This window comes from Ambystoma mexicanum, chromosome 8 (genome assembly GCF_040938575.1).
Source record: "Ambystoma mexicanum isolate Mex_15411 chromosome 8, UKY_AmexF1_1, whole genome shotgun sequence".
NCBI lineage: Eukaryota > Metazoa > Chordata > Amphibia > Caudata > Ambystomatidae > Ambystoma > Ambystoma mexicanum.
In genome coordinates, this window is record NC_090929.1 from 1677559106 (window position 1) to 1677576903 (window position 17798).

Sequence of the window (17798 nt, forward strand, 5' to 3'; positions counted from 1 at the left end):
TATCATTGAATCTGGTCTGGATTGACTCCGATTCCTCTGGGTTTATTTGGGATTTTGAGACCTCTTTAACATGTTGAAGGTTCAAAAACACAGTCCACCATCTTGAATAAACGCCCAATTCTATATGAAAGGCTGGCGGGCTCCTGCTATGATTCCCTGTGCTGTGGGTGACTGTGTTCTTTCTTCAATAATGTATGGTGCTGCACACATGCAAGCAGTTTGCTTTTCAGTTTCTGCAAACACCTGCTTCTTCTAGACCTCCATTCCGTGACCCCATTAATCTTGGTGTGCACGGTACAGCGGTTGGCCTGCTTTGCAGATGGGCACGCTGAGAGAGCCCAAATGGAACAGTACTGTGTTTCTCCATTTTCCTTCTGAAGTTGGGGTGTCATGTGTTTCTGGTCCAAAAAGTCCCCTCCGCCCTGATGTTTCATTGTAGGGGATCCTTATATTTTTGAGTTTTTCTCTTTTTAGTTTTAGGCAAGAGTCTTGAGTGATCGTCAACTGGGCTTGTCTGTCCAACCTCCTGTGTCGTCAACAGCATTGTAGATCGTAGTTAGACAGTAAGCAACACTATGTCAGATAGTGTGTAATGTACTCTTCTACCAAACAACAGACACTTACTGTGCAACACTCCACTCTCATAGCCTCCTGCCGTTGACCACACGTTCCATCAGCGTAGAATCCACAGACGGCAAGGGTTTGAACCCAACTGACAAACAATGTGAGTCTGAGACCAGAGAATTTTTACATAGAAACAATTTTATTGCAGTACAAAAGTTAACAGATTTTAATACTTTATTGTTTTCATTTTCAGAAAGCTGCCCTGAGGAGGGATAGAGAAGGATCCAAGGGGCAGTGGGAAAGAGATGGAGCAGGAAAAAGGGGAACATGGTTAAGGGCTCCATGGAAGCACATGAATGCAAAGTAGGGAAAGGATCAAAGCTTCAGGAAGGTAAGAGGCCAGCAATAGGAAAAGTAATTACAAAGGAGTGAGACTCCAAGGTAGTACATGTGAACAAAGATAAAGGACAGGAATACAACTCCAGGAGTTCATGAGACCAGCAATTAGAAATCACAACAGTCCATGGAAATGCATGAGAACACAGAGAAAGGAATGAGTGAAACTCCACAAGAGTGCATGAGACCGGCTATGACAAACGACAAAAGTCCATGGAAGTGCATTGGAACAGAGAGAAGGGAATGAGTGAAACTCCACAAGAGTGCATGAGACCAGCAATGACAAACGACAGCAGTCCATGGACGTGCATTGGAACAGAGAGAAGGAATGAGTGAAACTCCACAAGAGTGCATGAGACCGGCTGTGACAAACGACAAAAGTCCATGGAAGTGCATTGGAACAGAGAGAAGAAATTAGTGAAACTCCACAAGAGTGGATAAGACCAGCAATGACAAACGACAGCAGTTAATGGAAGTGCATTGGAACAGAGAGAAGAAATTAGTGAAACTCCACAAGAGTGGATGAGACCGGCAATGACAAACGACAGCAGTCCATGGAAGTGCATTGGAACAGAGAGAAGAAATTAGTGAAACTCCACAAGAGTGGATGAGACCAGCAATGACAAACGACAGCAGTTCACGGAAGTGCATGAGAATAGAGAGAAGGGAATGAGTGAAACTCCACAAGAGTGCATGAGACTGGCAATTACAAAGGACAACAGTCCATGGAAGTGCATTGGAACAGGGATATGGAAAAATCAAACTACAGTAGTTCAAGAGACCAACAATGAGACATACTGGCAGTCCATGGGAGTGCAGAGGAACAGAGAGAAGGAAATTCATGAAACTCCATGAGAATGCATGAGACCGCCCATGAGAAAAGTAATGAGAAAGACGAGACTACATGGAAGTGCATGGGAACAGAGATAAGCAAAAGGATGAAACTCCAGGAGTGCTTGAGACCGGCAATGACTAAAGTGCAGAGGAACCGAGAGTAGGGAATGTGTATAACTCCAGAGAAAGTGCACGAGTCCAGCAATTAGAAATGAGTGAGACCGCATGGAAGAGAATAGCGCCAAGAAAAGGGCGGGAGAATGGTGAAGGCAGAGGTGAAAGGGAGTAGGTAGAGAGACTCCATGGGAGTTACACAGACCAGTCACGGGCAGTCGGAATCAGTCACATGCCAGTGGGAGTGAGCGAGACTCCCTGGAAGTGGATGTGTTGAACGGTGGAAAGAGTGGGCGTGGCCGCGTGAAATCGGAATGAGCTCATTTACAGGCAGATGTGCAAAGACATTGTGACTAATGGCCATTTGGGGGTCATAGTCTCCGGGGAAGCGTGGAATTCCAGGAATGTGTTCCTGAGTGATCGCTAGAATGCGCTTGAGTGCACAGAGGCAGACATTGTTTGACTGAGGGACTATATGGATGCGTACGAGGCCAGTGATGGCCAGTGAGGAAAACCTCATCGTTTTTAAGAGGCCAGTGAGGTGGAATGAGTTAGGCTCTCAATGTGAGGTCGACAGCTGCTAGTCAAAAACCAGCAAAGAGATCTCAAACACCCAACTCAGCCATACAACTCATCTAAGACATGCTGAACCCTTCAGCCTCATAATAACCACTCTGAGGGTTCAGACCCTCGATGGCACCCTCCAGAGAGAGGACTAGACTAGCAGAGTGACATCGAGGTCTCATTTAAAGTCAAATGCTATCGATTCAGACCCTCGTACCGGAACGGTTTATACCCCTGCACTCAAAATACTGAAAGTACCTCATGGGCATAGCATATTAACTTGACCTCCGCGCCAGGCCCCGCTGCCCCATCCCATGCCCTATTCAAGCCGGTGCTGCATCACTCGAGGCCCCTGCCCCGCAGTTGAGGGGCGGCATTGCCATGGTACCTTCCGGTCCATTTTGCGTCCAAGTTCTAGACAACAGAGCTGTGTTTATGGACATGTCTAACTGGCAGGGGTTTTCAGATTTTCTGAAAGACCCTTTTTGCCTTTGAGGGTGCCAGAAAAATTGCGAATTCTGGCAAACGTGCCCGCCAGCAAGTTAGACTGAGTCCAGGACCGACACTGGGATGGGTTGTGTGGCACTGCTGCTTACAAATGCAAAAGGCTGAGCAGACGAGCTATTTGGGAGAGCTCAAAGAGCAACACCAGCTGCTGGTGCCAACCTCTGTGAGCGAAAATCACAGTCTGCTGACCTAAAAGGGAAAATGGCGGCGTATGTCACAAAATGGAAGCAGAAGACGTGTCTGGGCTCCAAAGAGGGTCTTTAGAAGAATCAGGCTTGGGGCGTGTCCCAACAGGTCAGTGGCCATGGAAGATTCTTAAGGCTAAGAAAGGGTCAGTCTGACTGGTGTGGCGGCTGGTCCATTAGAGGCAGCTGGTGTACCTGGCGGCCACATGTGGCCAACTCTTGCCTCTTTCAGTGGCAGGACACGGGTCTCTTGGCTTACTACGCACACACTGATATTACGGGCTTTTCGGGGTAACCAAGTCTGGCCTGCATCTTAACTCTACACCCATTGCCTTACTGGTTTTATTGACGCAGCAAACCAGTTATGTAGCTAATTTGCCCTGACATTACTGACCTTTCCGGGGCAGCAAGCTAGACATGTAGCTAATGTACCCTGTCGTTAATGCCCTGTCTGGGGCAGCAAGCATGGCATGTGGCTACCGCATCTGAACTCTACTCTCTGCGTGGAAATTGCCCATTGGTTGGTCAGCCTTCGGAAGGAGGCAAAGGGTTGCAGTGAGAAGTTGGAGGGTGGTCGAGCACGGGCTGGGGCGGCGCGTGCAGAGTGTGGGGCGTGCTAGCCTGCACAAGAGCAAAGCCTGTGACGATAAACTGCAGGTCAGTTTTACATTGGGGCAATTATCAACCTTTTGCTGATACTGACTGTTCTGGCAGTGCTCGACACACAAAATCTCTCCCATAAAGTAGAAGTGTTGAGAATGGGGGGTTAGGACTGTCGGGCCCGGGTTGGCGTTTGGGGGGGCTGAAATCCCACCATTACAGCGGCACACTAGACTCGGTAAATCAAACCAGGTTTCCACTTCCTGTGCACACATACTTTCTAAAAAAAACAACGAGCTGTTTTTAAAAACTTGACAGGGTTTGTGTCATCGTGTCACGTGGTCTGTTTATAACCAAGCTGTGTGCCTTTTTAAGACGCAATGGCAATATTTTTAAAACTCCAGTACCAATTTCCTTATATTTTTACACAAAGCCCACTTTTTTGTTAGGTATCATTTTAAAAAAAAACATTTCTAACAAACAATATCAACGTTTTAAAAAGGTTACAACAGTTATGAACAAACTTTCAGAAACATGCCCACTTTGAAGAAATGTGCACAGGGCTTTTTCAGTTAACGTTTCCAATATTTGTAAAACTTCTAGATATTAGGGTGGTCAGAAAGTTATAGGTTAGTCGTCTGTCTACCCTAATGAACCAAACAACCACCCCTCTGGCGGGAAACGGATTTTCCGTGACAAACCTCAGGTTTTTCTACAGGGGGCGGAATGGTTCAAACTACCCATTCGCTTTTGAGCGGGAAATCTAGGCCCCTCCGCCATGTGTAGCTCCCAATTCCTTATTACCGGCATGCAATTACATCCAGGCACTTTAGGGGGCATCACTCCGAGTTTGTTAGTTTGGGGTCTAAAAGATACCCTCTCACATGGGTCATAAGTGAACAGATTCAATGAGTTATGTCTGATTGCATAGAGATGCCTGTTCGCCAGGGTTACGCTGCACGTGGCATCCCGCCGTAAGGGCCCAATGGAAGGGGCCCAATCGGAGTCATAGGGCCAGCTTAAGAAGACACCAACACCAATGGCCATCAGTCCCAACACCTACCAACCTAGGACAGGAGTCTACAACATGTGTCTCTCCATATGTTTTGCGCTACAACTCCCATCAGCCCTAGTCGGCAGAGTGACCGGTGAGGTATCATGGAAGTCGTAGTCCAGAACTTCTGGAGAACTGTAGGCTGCAGACCTGGGACTGGCAAGGGAGAACAGCTGTGCACTAGGGAGCAAAGTCCCAACATTGTATGACACCTCCTCGCCCAATCAGATGCCACCAACACAACATGATCTCCTTTATGCCTCAGAGACATCGCTGCCCACGCCTGTTGCTAACATTCACCATAAGTTGGCATCAAGGAGGTCCTCCTTACCCGATCCCGGAGCAGCCGGCGCACCAGCGGTCAGGCTACAGAAGGCAGGCCCGCATTGTTAAAGGCAACATCCAAGCATTAGAAGGTTTAAAGTCTTTAGCAAAGTGGACTCGGGGTGCGGCCAGGGGGGGACTGGCCTATGGGGAACTCTGGAGATTTCCTGGTAGGCCTCTGCACTCATGTAGCTGTCCCACTGAGGCACTCAGCAGCATCCTGTGCAAGGAGACTGTTAAAAACCCTTACGCCCTCCCCCCAAGAGGATGAGGGCACTCTCGCCACAAATGTCTTTAGTAAAACGAAACAAAAGTCAGTTTTATCTGCTCCTTAATAAATTAATTTGCTACTGTTTTCCCTGAAAGCAAAAGCTCAGTCCACTTTTTTCTTTCTCTGGCAGGCCAAGGTTGGGAAGGCGTCCAGCGGGTTCGAGTGAGTTATGGGCGAAATATGTCTGTCCTTCCCTGCCCGCCCCACATACACAATTTACAAACTGGCTGTTCTTCTCAAATGACTGTAAAAAAAAAAAAAAATCTCAAATTCTCCCAGATGCATTTTGAAATATCGCTTTCTTTAAAATCAATACAAAAAATAATTCATTGTAAATATATAATATATATTTATACATATCTTGAATATATTTACATACTGCCAGCACCGTCCTGCGCCCGTGCTCTGTGAGTGCTGCTATAAAATTTCTCCCAAATCTTACATAATACACAAGAAAGGCCCAGTCCCTATGCGCTTCCATTGCAGCATGGCCATCGCCGGCCAGCCGCACGCCGGACCGCGGCGGTCTGCGCGGCACAGGCTGGAGCAGTCCATCCACCATTGACGAGGCATCGTCCGCCATCTTTTGGTAGCGTTTAAGAGCTTGAAACAGCAGGGTGTCACCCGCCGGCTTTCTCCGTCCTTAACCCTCATATTTACAATCCAACAATTCAGGGGCGTCGCCGGTCGGAGAAAGATCTGCATCCGGGTGATTGTAGGAAACGCCGGAATGCAAGAAGTTTGACGTTAGTTTTCTGGGGTTTTATTCCTTTTTTTGCAAAAAATATATATACACAGTTCTTGAGAGGGTAGGAAGTCAATGCTGGAGGCGTGGCCTCATGTTTTAACAATGCCGTTTGTGTGTTGGGTCTTGGGAATGCATGGGTCATAAGGCATTGGATCCGGGGAGAAGACCGAGTCGTCTCCGGACGAGCAGGAACTTCTGGTGTCGGGGAAGCTGGGTGAGTACTGCTCCATGGGGTTGTTGAGGTCCAAGTATTCCTGTTGACGAGAATGAAAGAATTGAAAAAAGATTGAAATAATTCATAGTTAAGAAACACCTCATGAGGCCAAAGGGCAGGGACTCAAGAATTCCAAACTAAAAGAAAATGCTGGAGTCCTGCTAGGTGAGGGGAAACAACACCCATTGTATTACTTGGTATCTTTGAGTTCTAAGATATAAAAACAGTAAAACATGAGGAGAAATGGAAAATCACGAGAACAATGAAAAAACAGAAGTTCCAGAGGTGAGCCTGCAAGACCAGAATTCTGCCAACCAAAGGCCGATTGAGAAAGTGTGATCTTGAGAAAGTCAGAAAAGCTTATATGTGTCCCTGGTGGACAAGTGACAGTGTGCGTCAGACACATCCCCTTGACTGTGTGACTTGTGTACCATGGAGGACATTAGCCACTCCGGTACCATGGATTAAGCATTTGTGTTATATGCACTGTGGAGAACATTGGTCACTCAGGTACCATGGATTGGGCATTTGTGTTAGGTGTATCCTATGGCACTTGTGTACTGTGTAGGACATTGGCCACTCCGGTACCATGGATTAAGCGTTTGTGTTATATGCACTGTGGAGAACATTGGTCACTCAGGTACCATGGATTGGGCATTTGTGTTAGGTGTATTCTATGGCACTTGTGTACTGTGGAGGACATTGGCCACTCCGGTACCATGGATTAAGCGTTTGTGTTATATGTACCGTGGAGAACATTGGTCACTCCGGTACCACAAATTGTGTGTTTGTGTTAGGTGTATCCTTCAGCACTTGTGTACTGTGGAGGACATTGGCCACTCCGGTACCATGGACTGTGTGTTTGTGTTATATTCACTGTGGAGAAGATCGGTCACTCAAGTACCATGGACTTTGTGTTTGTGTTATATGCACTGTGGAGAACATCGGTCACTCAGGTTCCATGGATTGTGTGTTTGTGTTATATGCACTGTGGAGAACATTGGTCACACAGGTACCATGGATTGTGTGTTTGTGTTATATGCACTGTGGAGAACATCGGTCACTCAGGTTCCATGGATTGTGTGTTTGTTTTATATGCACTGTAGAGAACATCGGTCACTCAGGTACCATGGACAGAGCATTCGTGTTGTATGCACTGTGGAGAACATTGGTGACTCCGGTACCAGCGATTGTGCGTTTGTGTTATATGCACTGTGGAGAACATTGGTCACTCCGGTACCACGGATTGTGCATTTGTATTATGTGTATCCTATGGCACTTGTGTACTGTGGAGGACATTGGCCACTCCGGTACCATGGAATGTGTGTTTGTGTAATGCGTGTCCCAAGGAATACGATCTCACCTCATTGGTCGTTAGTGTGAGGATTCGGTCCAGGTCCTCGACGAGCTGCTTGAAGGTGGGTCTTTGTGACGGCACCGCACGCCAACAATCCATCATCATCATGTACCTGGAGGAAGTGGTGCGAGAGCAGAGCATCATCCCTGATCTTTGCGGGGCATACATGTTTCTCTTGTGTTTTCTAAGTTCAATACATTTGTATTTGTTTACTGACAATGTAATACCATTACATAATAGGTTTAATGGTAAGACCTCTACTAGAATTGATTACATCTATTTGTCTACTCCTCTTTTTGCCCTGGCTAGCTCGTTGTGTCTGAGGAAAACTACTTGTAGTGACCATAAGATTTTGGAGGTACAATTTGAGAGAGGGGAGGGAAAGGAAAACAATGGGAAATGTGCATCCGCTGGTCAATTCATCTAAGACACGTATTATATGGCCTCATAGAAACGTGGTAAGAGCTAATGCCGTTTTTCAGTGGGATTTTCTTAATTCAAATTTAGAAAATAAATGAATGCTATACAATAGTGATACGTTTGATCATTATGTGCAAACTACCATTAAGAATATATCTCATTCATTTTATTTATTTATTTATTTTTAGTCTTGTTCCCTAGCAAGAAACAGAGGAAGACAAAGCATTTGCACCAAAGCGAAGTACCGAGGAAGTACCGCTTTGCCACTCTTTATGCTGCTCCTGAAACCCGTTCTGCAAACAACACGGTACTTCGTTTTTCTACGGCTTGAAGAATAACTCTCATTGAGTGGCTTGTTGGTGGACTGTAGTAGGAATAGCACTACTATATATTTATCACATATTTCTTTTGCTTTTAGTGTGAGAAAATCCTGTTATTAATCCACGAACATTTTAGATTTAGGCCTATTTAATCCAACACGCGCGCGCACCAGCGCGAAGTACCGAGGAAGTACCACTTTGCCGCTTTGCCGCGGCGTCACGGAATGAGCGGCCCTCCTCTACGGTACTATCGCGTTACTCTTATGGTTCTCTGTGTTGTTATTTGAGCTGCATTTATGTGCTCCTTTGTTGTTGGTGCCTATTGTGTGTTGTGATTTTGAAATCATCTAATTGCCAGCAAAAGAAGCGGAGCCTGTACAGGCTTCACACAGGTATGCCCCCTCCTCAGTGTGACGTTCAGAAAGCCCACGCCCCTAACGAGTCAATAACAACCATGAGAAATGTACCCTTGCATTCTGAAATGTGCTCTATACCAAACGTATGTCCAAAAGCAAGAAAGGTGAGGTTGCGTCTATCTATAAAATCTAAAGATCCCGCAGTTCATGATATCCGATTTTTTATCCGGACCCTGTTTTAAAACGGTATCCCTTTAAAGATGACAGGCCATTCTCGACAAATCAAAGTAACATCGTGGCTGGGGATTCCCATATCAAGGCAACTGAAGAAGGAAGAGCAGCTGAGGTCTCTTCTCATAATGTTTCTCTCTCCGACTGACAGTATAGTCTTGAGAGGAGATTCTAGAGCCCCCCCCAGCCTCAATAAGTCAGGATTCCATCAATGACTTAGAGTCGCCGGGCTCTGACTTTACTGTGCTCTTTACTGCTGTCTCTTTTTCCCCTGAGATCTTTTCTAATGTTGATTTTGCTAAATCAAATATAACCTCATCTTTTTTGGCACTGACCCCTCGGAAACCAAATACCTCAGAACATCGACAAAATATTCATGGCATTCCAAAGGTTGTGGAACGGACTTTGGATGCGATGAATCTTACTATGAAGACCATCTCCCAGTTGTTTGACACCCTAAATAGTAAACTGAATGCTCAAAGCACAGAGCTGAGTGCTGTTTTGGCGTGGCAAACGAAACAGGATCTAATGTTAGATCGCAAAGGTCTTGACGTAGGTATTCAAACCGAATGTATGAAGGTCTCTTCTGTTTTGGTAGATAACAGCACATCACCTGTATCCTCTTTAGAAGTGGGTGAGGGTGCCAATACTCTGTTTCCAGTGTTTGAAGCGGTTTCCTCTCTTACGAAAGCTAAGAGCCCCGGCACAGCGTTAAAAGACGACAAAAATACTACTGACAAAGTGATTTTCATATCTGCTCTTCCTTACATTGGTTCGATAATTGCCGAACATACTGCCGACAAAGATAAATCTGATATAATGACACATGCCACACATGGTAAATTACCAGTTCAAGAACCCTATACTATTTTCTATAAATAAACCTTATTAATTAATAAAACCATTGCTTCTACTGAAAAAAAATCCAAAAATATTAAAATGACCAAACCTACAGCCTCAGCCGCCACAAAGCAGTTCATTAAAACACTGACCGTCCCTGCAAAGAAAACTCAATTGGCCTCTTTGGCTGTTACGAAGAAATATCAACACTTAAACCAAGCTCGCAAATTGAAACTTTTTAATGTTAACTCTGCCACTTCGACAGTAGTGCCTTATGCTCCTTTGGATCATTTAGTTGCGGCTTTTCAAGATCATGAAAATCGGCAAATAACTTTAGACCCCAAAAGTATAACAGCTTCCATGTCTGTGACGGACTTCGCCCCTTTGGACCATTTAGCGGAGGCAGTCCAGACCCACACACAAAAATCTGCGATCTATTTTAAAATCTAAAAATCTCAAAACTGCTACTCTTGATACAAATGAGCATACAGCAATAGATTTAAGACGACAAGAAATTAGAACAGAAGTTGATGCTTATATGACTAGATTTTCTTCTGCATCACTATCAAGCTTTTCAGTCCCTGTCCCTGCTTCTTGTCCTCGGTTGGTGGTGGCTGACACGCCAAATAAGGAAGTGGTCTCTAATACACGGTCCACTTTAACCAGCAAACCCACGTCAAAGGTTCAATTCAGCCTTGGGGAGGCTGATCCAGTTACACGATCCCCACAATCCAAACACAATGCAGAAGTGGCATTTTTGTTACAATCTATTTTGTCAGCTAATCAAAATAAAATCGCTGCCATATCAACTTCTGGGACTCCTAAAAACAGTCCAAAATTAACTTCTAATTTGAAAGAACGGTCTAAGAACTCATCAGCCCTAATTCTAGGCTGTCGACCACTACCCTATCCGCAGTATACCCTCAACAGACGTAGTGTTCTGGAACTATTCTCCGACATTCCTCTGTTAGAGGATATAAACACTGCAGATTTAGAACAGGTCGAATTCTTCAATGACTCCATCTTGAGCACTGCGTGTTTGTGGTTGTCCTCCCGAGTTGATCGAAATCTCATTTGGGAAGCAAAAGATCAACTATTTGCACTTGGTTTTATAATTTTGGTTGGCCCGTCTGCCTCTAATAGTGAACAGCCAAAAACAGGCTCATGGATAGAGGCGTCTGCTCAGTAAATCTCACAAACTACCTCAGTAAGAAATGTAGGAAAATCTGGTCCGAAATGCAATTGTAATTGTGGCCCCAGAAGTTAACTAGAACAATACAATAGATGGGTACCCCCTACGTCGCTGGCAAGAGTGGAAGCAACTAGCAACAAAGCACAAAAATCAAGCCAGTGGATATGTAAAAAAGTCCACTGAACGGAGCACAATCCCACCAGTGGTGTCGGGAACGGTCCCTCAATCAACCCCTCAGATCACTGCACATAAATCACAAAAGTATTTTTAAATAAGTTTCTTTATTAAATTGGAAACATGAAAATTATTATTAAATAAGTTACAGCTCATACATAAATATGAGTAGATATATGACATACAATTATATAACACGAATAAAGTGCATAATGTGAAGCAAATACTTATTTCCCAAAAAAGACTGCTAGGAACTCAATGCCTTCCCGGCCATTCCCGACACCACTAGTGGTATTGTTCTCCGTTCAGTGTACTTGTTTGCATATCCGCTGGCTTGATTTTTGTGCTTTGTTACCAGAAGTTAACTAGAGCATACATTGAATTCTGTTCGTATCATAACTTTAGCCTCATGGAATACTCAAGGTTACCACCATCTCATAAATAATAAGAACTCGAATTTAAACAAGTATGATTTGATTCTATTACAAGAGACTTGGCTTATGGATGCTCCAATTTGGGATGACCATGAGCTCCATTTCTCTGCAGCCCTGAAGGGTGACAGGGGTCATCCCATGTCTGGTCTCCTAACTGGGGTTAAATCCAGTTAAAAAATCAAAATGATTTTCTCCCTTGCTCCAAATTCATACTCACAACTATCGTATCAATTGACAATGATTTATATGCTCTGGTGAACTTGTACTGGAACCCCAAGGGCATTGAGGAACAGAAGTTCTTGTCGGATGTGATTATGTTATTAGATCACTTAGTCTTGTTGCCTGAGATATCACATACCATTGTGGCAGGAGATCTAAATTTACATTACTTCAAACAAAATAATATCAAAGAGTCTTCTAGACTCATATAATGGAACCAACTCATGACCTCTCGAGGATTTTGTATGCTTAATCAAAGCAGTTTCGATGTTGGCAATTTGAAACATACATGGATACAAGGTTCTAACAAGGCGACAATTGATTATATTTATGTAGACGATAAACTATTTTTCAAAATTGCTTCCTTTAGTACTATAGTGGGGTTGCCTAGTGATCATCAGATATTGACCCTGAAGTGGACTGTTGCATCACTACCATCAGTAGAAGCTACCTCCTGTATGAAAGGAACAGTGTCCATAAATGGTCAATTGAATCGATTTAAATGGTCAGAAACAACGTTAACTCAGTTTGAGACAGCTTTACATGAAGTATTTACTCACTTGCGAGTTTCTCATCTATCTTGTGACACCTTGTATTACGACCTTATGCAACGCTTTGCTGTGAGAAATGGCAATCAATCCATACAAATATCTCAGAATCATACTTTTGACAAGGAGGTTAAAATTAGGAAGACCTTTTATCGTTGTCAAAAGCGTGAAGCGTTGAAATTGCCAATATCCCTGAGATTTAAAGCTTTGACTAAGGCCAAAACCTCTTTTAGAAATTGGTCTTGGTGGCATCGAATCAAATTAATTCAAAGTGATGGAGAAGCCATGTTAAAAGTCATTCCCGATAAAAACTCTGCTCTTATGTGGAAAGCGTTGAACTCTGCTTTGGCGATCCCACAACCAATGTCTCAAATACATAGCGTTCCTGAGTCGGTATGGATCTCTCACTTTTCAAAGATCTATGCAAGTCCTCACACTACAACTAGTGTAATTGAGACCACACCGGACGTGCCGTTCTTTATTGACATAATAAAGTCTGATATATCCTATTTCATCGGTTCAATAAGTCAATCAAGAGCGCCAGGCCCGGATGGCCTTTCGGATGAAACCTTTAAACAGCACCCGAAAATTTGGACTTCAATTTTGCAACAAATATTTGAACAAATAAATGTAACTCAAATGATACCTCCCTCTTGGACCCACTCGATAATTGTCCCTATTCATAAGAAGGGTGATCGATGTCTACCTCAGAGTTATAGACCCATCGCTCTACTAGATGCCCCCGGAAAAATGTACAGCCGTATTTTACTACAAGAATTAAATGCCTGGACCCTAAGAGAATGTAAGAGAGATCCCTTTCAATCTGGTTTTGTTTCTGGTCTAGGTACATCACTTAATATGATTACATTAAATATGCTAAAATCTAAATATCTCGATCAAAAACAATCTATTTACATGGCTTTTGTAGATTTCCATATTGCTTTCGATTCAGTCAACCGAGAGCTTCTCTTTGACAAACTTAAACGATATGGTTGCCCATTGTCTCTCCTAACTGTAATCCAAAAATTGCACACAAATACGACCGTACAGGTTAGACTTTCATTAGATGGCCCCTTATCAGCTAAAATTAAATCCCATAGGGGTTTAAAGCAAGGGTGCATTCTTGCATCAACTTTATTCAATCTTTTTTTGCTGGATCTGGAGTTGACCTTTAATGATGCTATCACTGATTCTCCAAGATTGGGTCTTCATAAAATTGTCTGGCTCCTGTATGCTGACGACCTCGTCCTTTTATCCCAAACCCCTTATGGGCTCCAGAATCTGCTGACCAAACTAGACGAGTACGTCAGCCTTAATAATCTCATGATCAATCTTGAAAAAAGGCAAATACTGATCTGTGAAAAGAAAAAGAACTCCAAAATGACAAATACCTGGGTTCACCATTTGTGGACTCTATGAGGATCAGATTTATGTAGCCGCACTTGATGCCAAATCTAGATAATTAATTTCACAAGCAAAAATCCTTCTGTATAAATATGGAAAATTCACTACAATACATATTCTAACTTTCTTTCTTCAAAAAGTAGTTCCTATTCTCTCATATGGAGCCGACACAATATTACCAAGACCAAGACAATGTTGGGATCAATATGAGAGCAAATATTGGAAGTCTGTTCTGCCTCCACCCTTGTGTTCCTAGACACATCTACTACGCTATGAGTTTGGCTTTGTTTCTTTGCATAGCCAGGTGTTGTGGAAAATGTCTATTGGGAATTAATGCAGGCAACATGTTAGGCCTGGTAGCAATCTACATTCAAACTTCAGAAGCTATTTTTCCAAAAAAATGGGTTAAAGCTGTTTTGAATGTGCTTGTTGAAGCAGATATAATGATTGACTTATTGTTAACTAAGCCAGTGAAGGCTAAACTTCAGTTCTATCGCAATGATTGGATTGTTACTCAGAATCTTTGCGCTTGCTATGTAGACTTCAATCTTCAACTGTTTCCACATAAGAACCTAAGATCAATGGAAAGTTATCTCATTAAATGTCCCTCAGGGTTTGTGAGATCTCAAATGTATGGACTTCGATTGAATTTACATCCGACTAGACAGATCCTAGTCCGAAGAGGTGTGATACACAAAAATCAAAAATTTTGTTGGTTTTGTAAACAGGTAAATCAGGTAGAAACTCTACAACATTTGGTAGTAGAGTGCTCAGCTCTTGTCTCTCTTCGAACATTATATTTTAGCAATTTTATGCTTTTCACTCGGGTGCGAACCACAGATGAAATATGGAATGCATTAATCACTAGCTCTCGAATGGTGATACATATTGCTCTAACTCAATTTATAAAAACTATTTTACCAAGAGAATTATTAGTGACCATGAAATGAGTCCTAGCGTTTTGATAATAATTCATTTTTCTACTATGAATATGGCATGATTATTTTATTGTGAGATTATCATTCTTTTAAATGATTTATGGATGACTTCTATGTCTAAATAATTTAATGCTATGAAAGCTATATATATTCTGTACACGTTGTGACCTCTATGTTATTCAATGTATATTTTGATTTAATACAAACTGTATATATGCCTATTCATGATTTTATTTATATACTGTGACATATATAATTATGGAATGTATATAATATTAATAATTGTTATATTTGTATGTAATTATAAATTTAGAAAGGTTGAATTTTCAGCCAAACAAAATAAAAAAAATTTAACAAAAAAAATGAAAATGTACACACTTATGACGTAGTTTTTAGAACATTAAAAAACAATATATTCAGAGAGTTGAGATATTTATATGAACAACCTTTATCCTTAATTGAGAAAGAGGTGCTGGGAAAAAAGATCATTAAAAATAAATGGAAGAATAAAGTCAAGGCACACAGAGCAAACATGGTATCAAGTGGATGGGGAGGTAATGCTGGCTGCTCTAATGGATCCCACTGCTAGATCTTTCTGGGCCTTGATAAGCAATAGAAATTCGACACAGGTTCAAGTGCAAACATGCACCATCTCGGAAACACAGTGGAGGGGCCATTTTGCTCTTGTTTATGCCCCCTCCAAGATCAATAATCCCTTGCCTGATATAGTGAGGACATTAAAATGCTGATACCTAAGGCATCATGCTCCAGGGTGGCTGGGCCAGATGGACTGGCGGATATTATCTTTAAAAGTAACTCAAATGTCTGGTCTAAAGTATCATTTATGCTTTTTATTGACATGGTTAAGTTACGCGTCTATAAGAAGCCGCGCATGTGGTGCGATTGTGGCCAATGAAATGCATATGGGTCGGCAGCTCTTCGGACCAATGTGTCATAAGCAGGGAAGTCAGCACTGCCTGTTCATCATATGGAGAGTGCACCTTGTACTCATCCCTCATACTCTCTGGGTCAATGCATCAGTTATGACCTGTACATAATTCCCATCTGGGTTTACCCTGCGGTCCCTTTCTGCAGTTTCTCCTCCATTATAAAGAGAGGAGTTTAAGCTTGGGATACAATACCAGCCACAGTGGCCTCCAACACCTTATGAAACACACTTCATCTTTAAATGAAAGGCACCTCTTGCGACATGGAGGCTTGTGCCAGAAACAGTACCTCCATGACACTGAATGATTGAAGCAGCCTGTTTCAACAGAAGTCCTTTTTTATTTGATTTTCACATACAAATCCTTTTTCGTGAGGGGGCAGTCAGATCATTCTGGACATTTTGCTTTTAATTTTCAGTCTCAGTGGATTTTCTATATCAGTGCAATTATTAATATCAGAATTAGGGTATTTATTGAGTGCGGACCCAGCTTCGGGACGCAACGGAGCGCTTTACAAGCGTAGGATCTACTATTCACATGAATCTTTCAGCCTGTCTTCTCTGCAATGTCTGATCACTTCCTTGTCCTTAATGCCTCAAATACCGAAGTTCTTTTCTTTGCAGCTGCTACAATCCCTTCTCCTGTTCCTCCTTCTTTTGTTCTCGTTCCTCCCTCTCGCCTTCCTATTTCTCTTACTGCTCATAATCTTGGTCTTCATATTGACACTGACCTTTCTTTTGCTTATCACATTTCTATTACATTGCGTTCTTTTCGATTTAATCTCTTTAATATTTGGAAAGTCAAGGCTTTCCTGATCTTTACCGCCAATAAACTTGTAATATCTTCTCTAATCTTCTCACAACTGTGCTCCTGTTCTGCACTTCTCTTTGGTCTCCCTGTTTCTCGCTTAGCTCCTTTAAAATCTGTTTTCAATTCTTCCATTTGTCTCTTGTATTCTGTACCCATTTGTGATTCTAACTCTACCTCTTTAGCTTCTCTTGGCTGGCTACCTTATCACTCGCAACTGAATTTCAATGTTCTCTGTATTGTATTCAAGGCCCTTCGTGGTCTTGCTCCTATCTATCTTGCATCCCTTGTTTCCTTCTATGTCCCCTCCCGTTTTCACCATTCTCAGTCTAATTCGTCACTAACTTTACCTCGTCCCACTTGTGCATCTTCACATTTTAGCTCCTCTTCTTCGGTTGCTCCGTTCCATTGGAATACTTTCCCTCTTTCCCTGCAGTCCATTGATTCTTACTCTTCTTTGCGTGTTGCCCTGAAAACCTTTCTACTTCAACTGTAATTGTCCATTTTATAGTTTGTGACTGAAGTTGTGTATCTGTTGTTATTGTATTCATTCTATATTATTAATACCTCACTATTGTACTGTAAATTGGCTTTTGTACGGGTCCTTGGAGTCAGGCGCTATATAAATAACATATAAACACAAACACAAATAGGGGGAAGAACATAGTGGGGGAAGCAGAGAAAATGGGAGCGGGGACTTACAGGGGAGGGGGAGGGTGGGCAATTGGCAGCAAGTGATTTACAAGCAACCAGAGGGGGATACAGTGGGGAGCAGATCACTGAGTCTCGGTTAGGGTGGGGAGGGTATCAGGTAATAAAATTGCGGCAAAAATGTCGCCGGTAAAAATAATCGTGGTATTTGACCTGGTAAAGGTGTACCCCATTATACCATTTAAGGGGAGCGGGGGTTGCGGGGGTGTACCCCGCTCACCTTAAATGGTATAATGTGTCTGGGGGTTACAGGAGTGTCCCCCGCATGCTTTACATGGTTGTGGCCGCAAAACCACAGCATTTCTGCCGCGATATTTTGTGTCCATGGCCATTTTTGCCGCGATTTTAAGACATGGAACCGTGGGGAGTGTAGGGTGTGTGGAACTAATGGTTAGAGAGCAGAGTGTTTCAGCACCTGCAGCTTTTGCTGATGCCAAGCGATTTAGGACTGGCAGAAGCAGCACATGCCCACAGTACCTGAGGGTTGACCAGCTAGGTGGCAGTTATATTTCCCCAAGTCATTGA

The 17798-nt window shown here is 43.0% G+C and overlaps 1 protein-coding gene across 7 annotated transcripts in view; it reads right to left on the reverse strand.

Annotated features, from left to right (window-relative positions):
• Positions 1 to 742: 742 nt before the first annotated feature.
• The window catches only part of FGFR2 (fibroblast growth factor receptor 2), a 159331-nt gene continuing 142275 nt past the window's right edge, over positions 743 to 17798 (reverse strand). For all 7 annotated transcript variants that reach the window (XM_069611956.1, XM_069611955.1, XM_069611957.1 and 4 more), the window contains 2 exons: positions 7739 to 7844; positions 743 to 6415 (listed from right to left, as the gene is read on the reverse strand). In XM_069611956.1, the coding sequence (XP_069468057.1) occupies positions 6251 to 6415; positions 7739 to 7844 (271 nt within the window). In that variant the 3' untranslated portion in view covers positions 743 to 6250. The remainder of the gene's footprint in view (positions 6416 to 7738; positions 7845 to 17798) is intronic.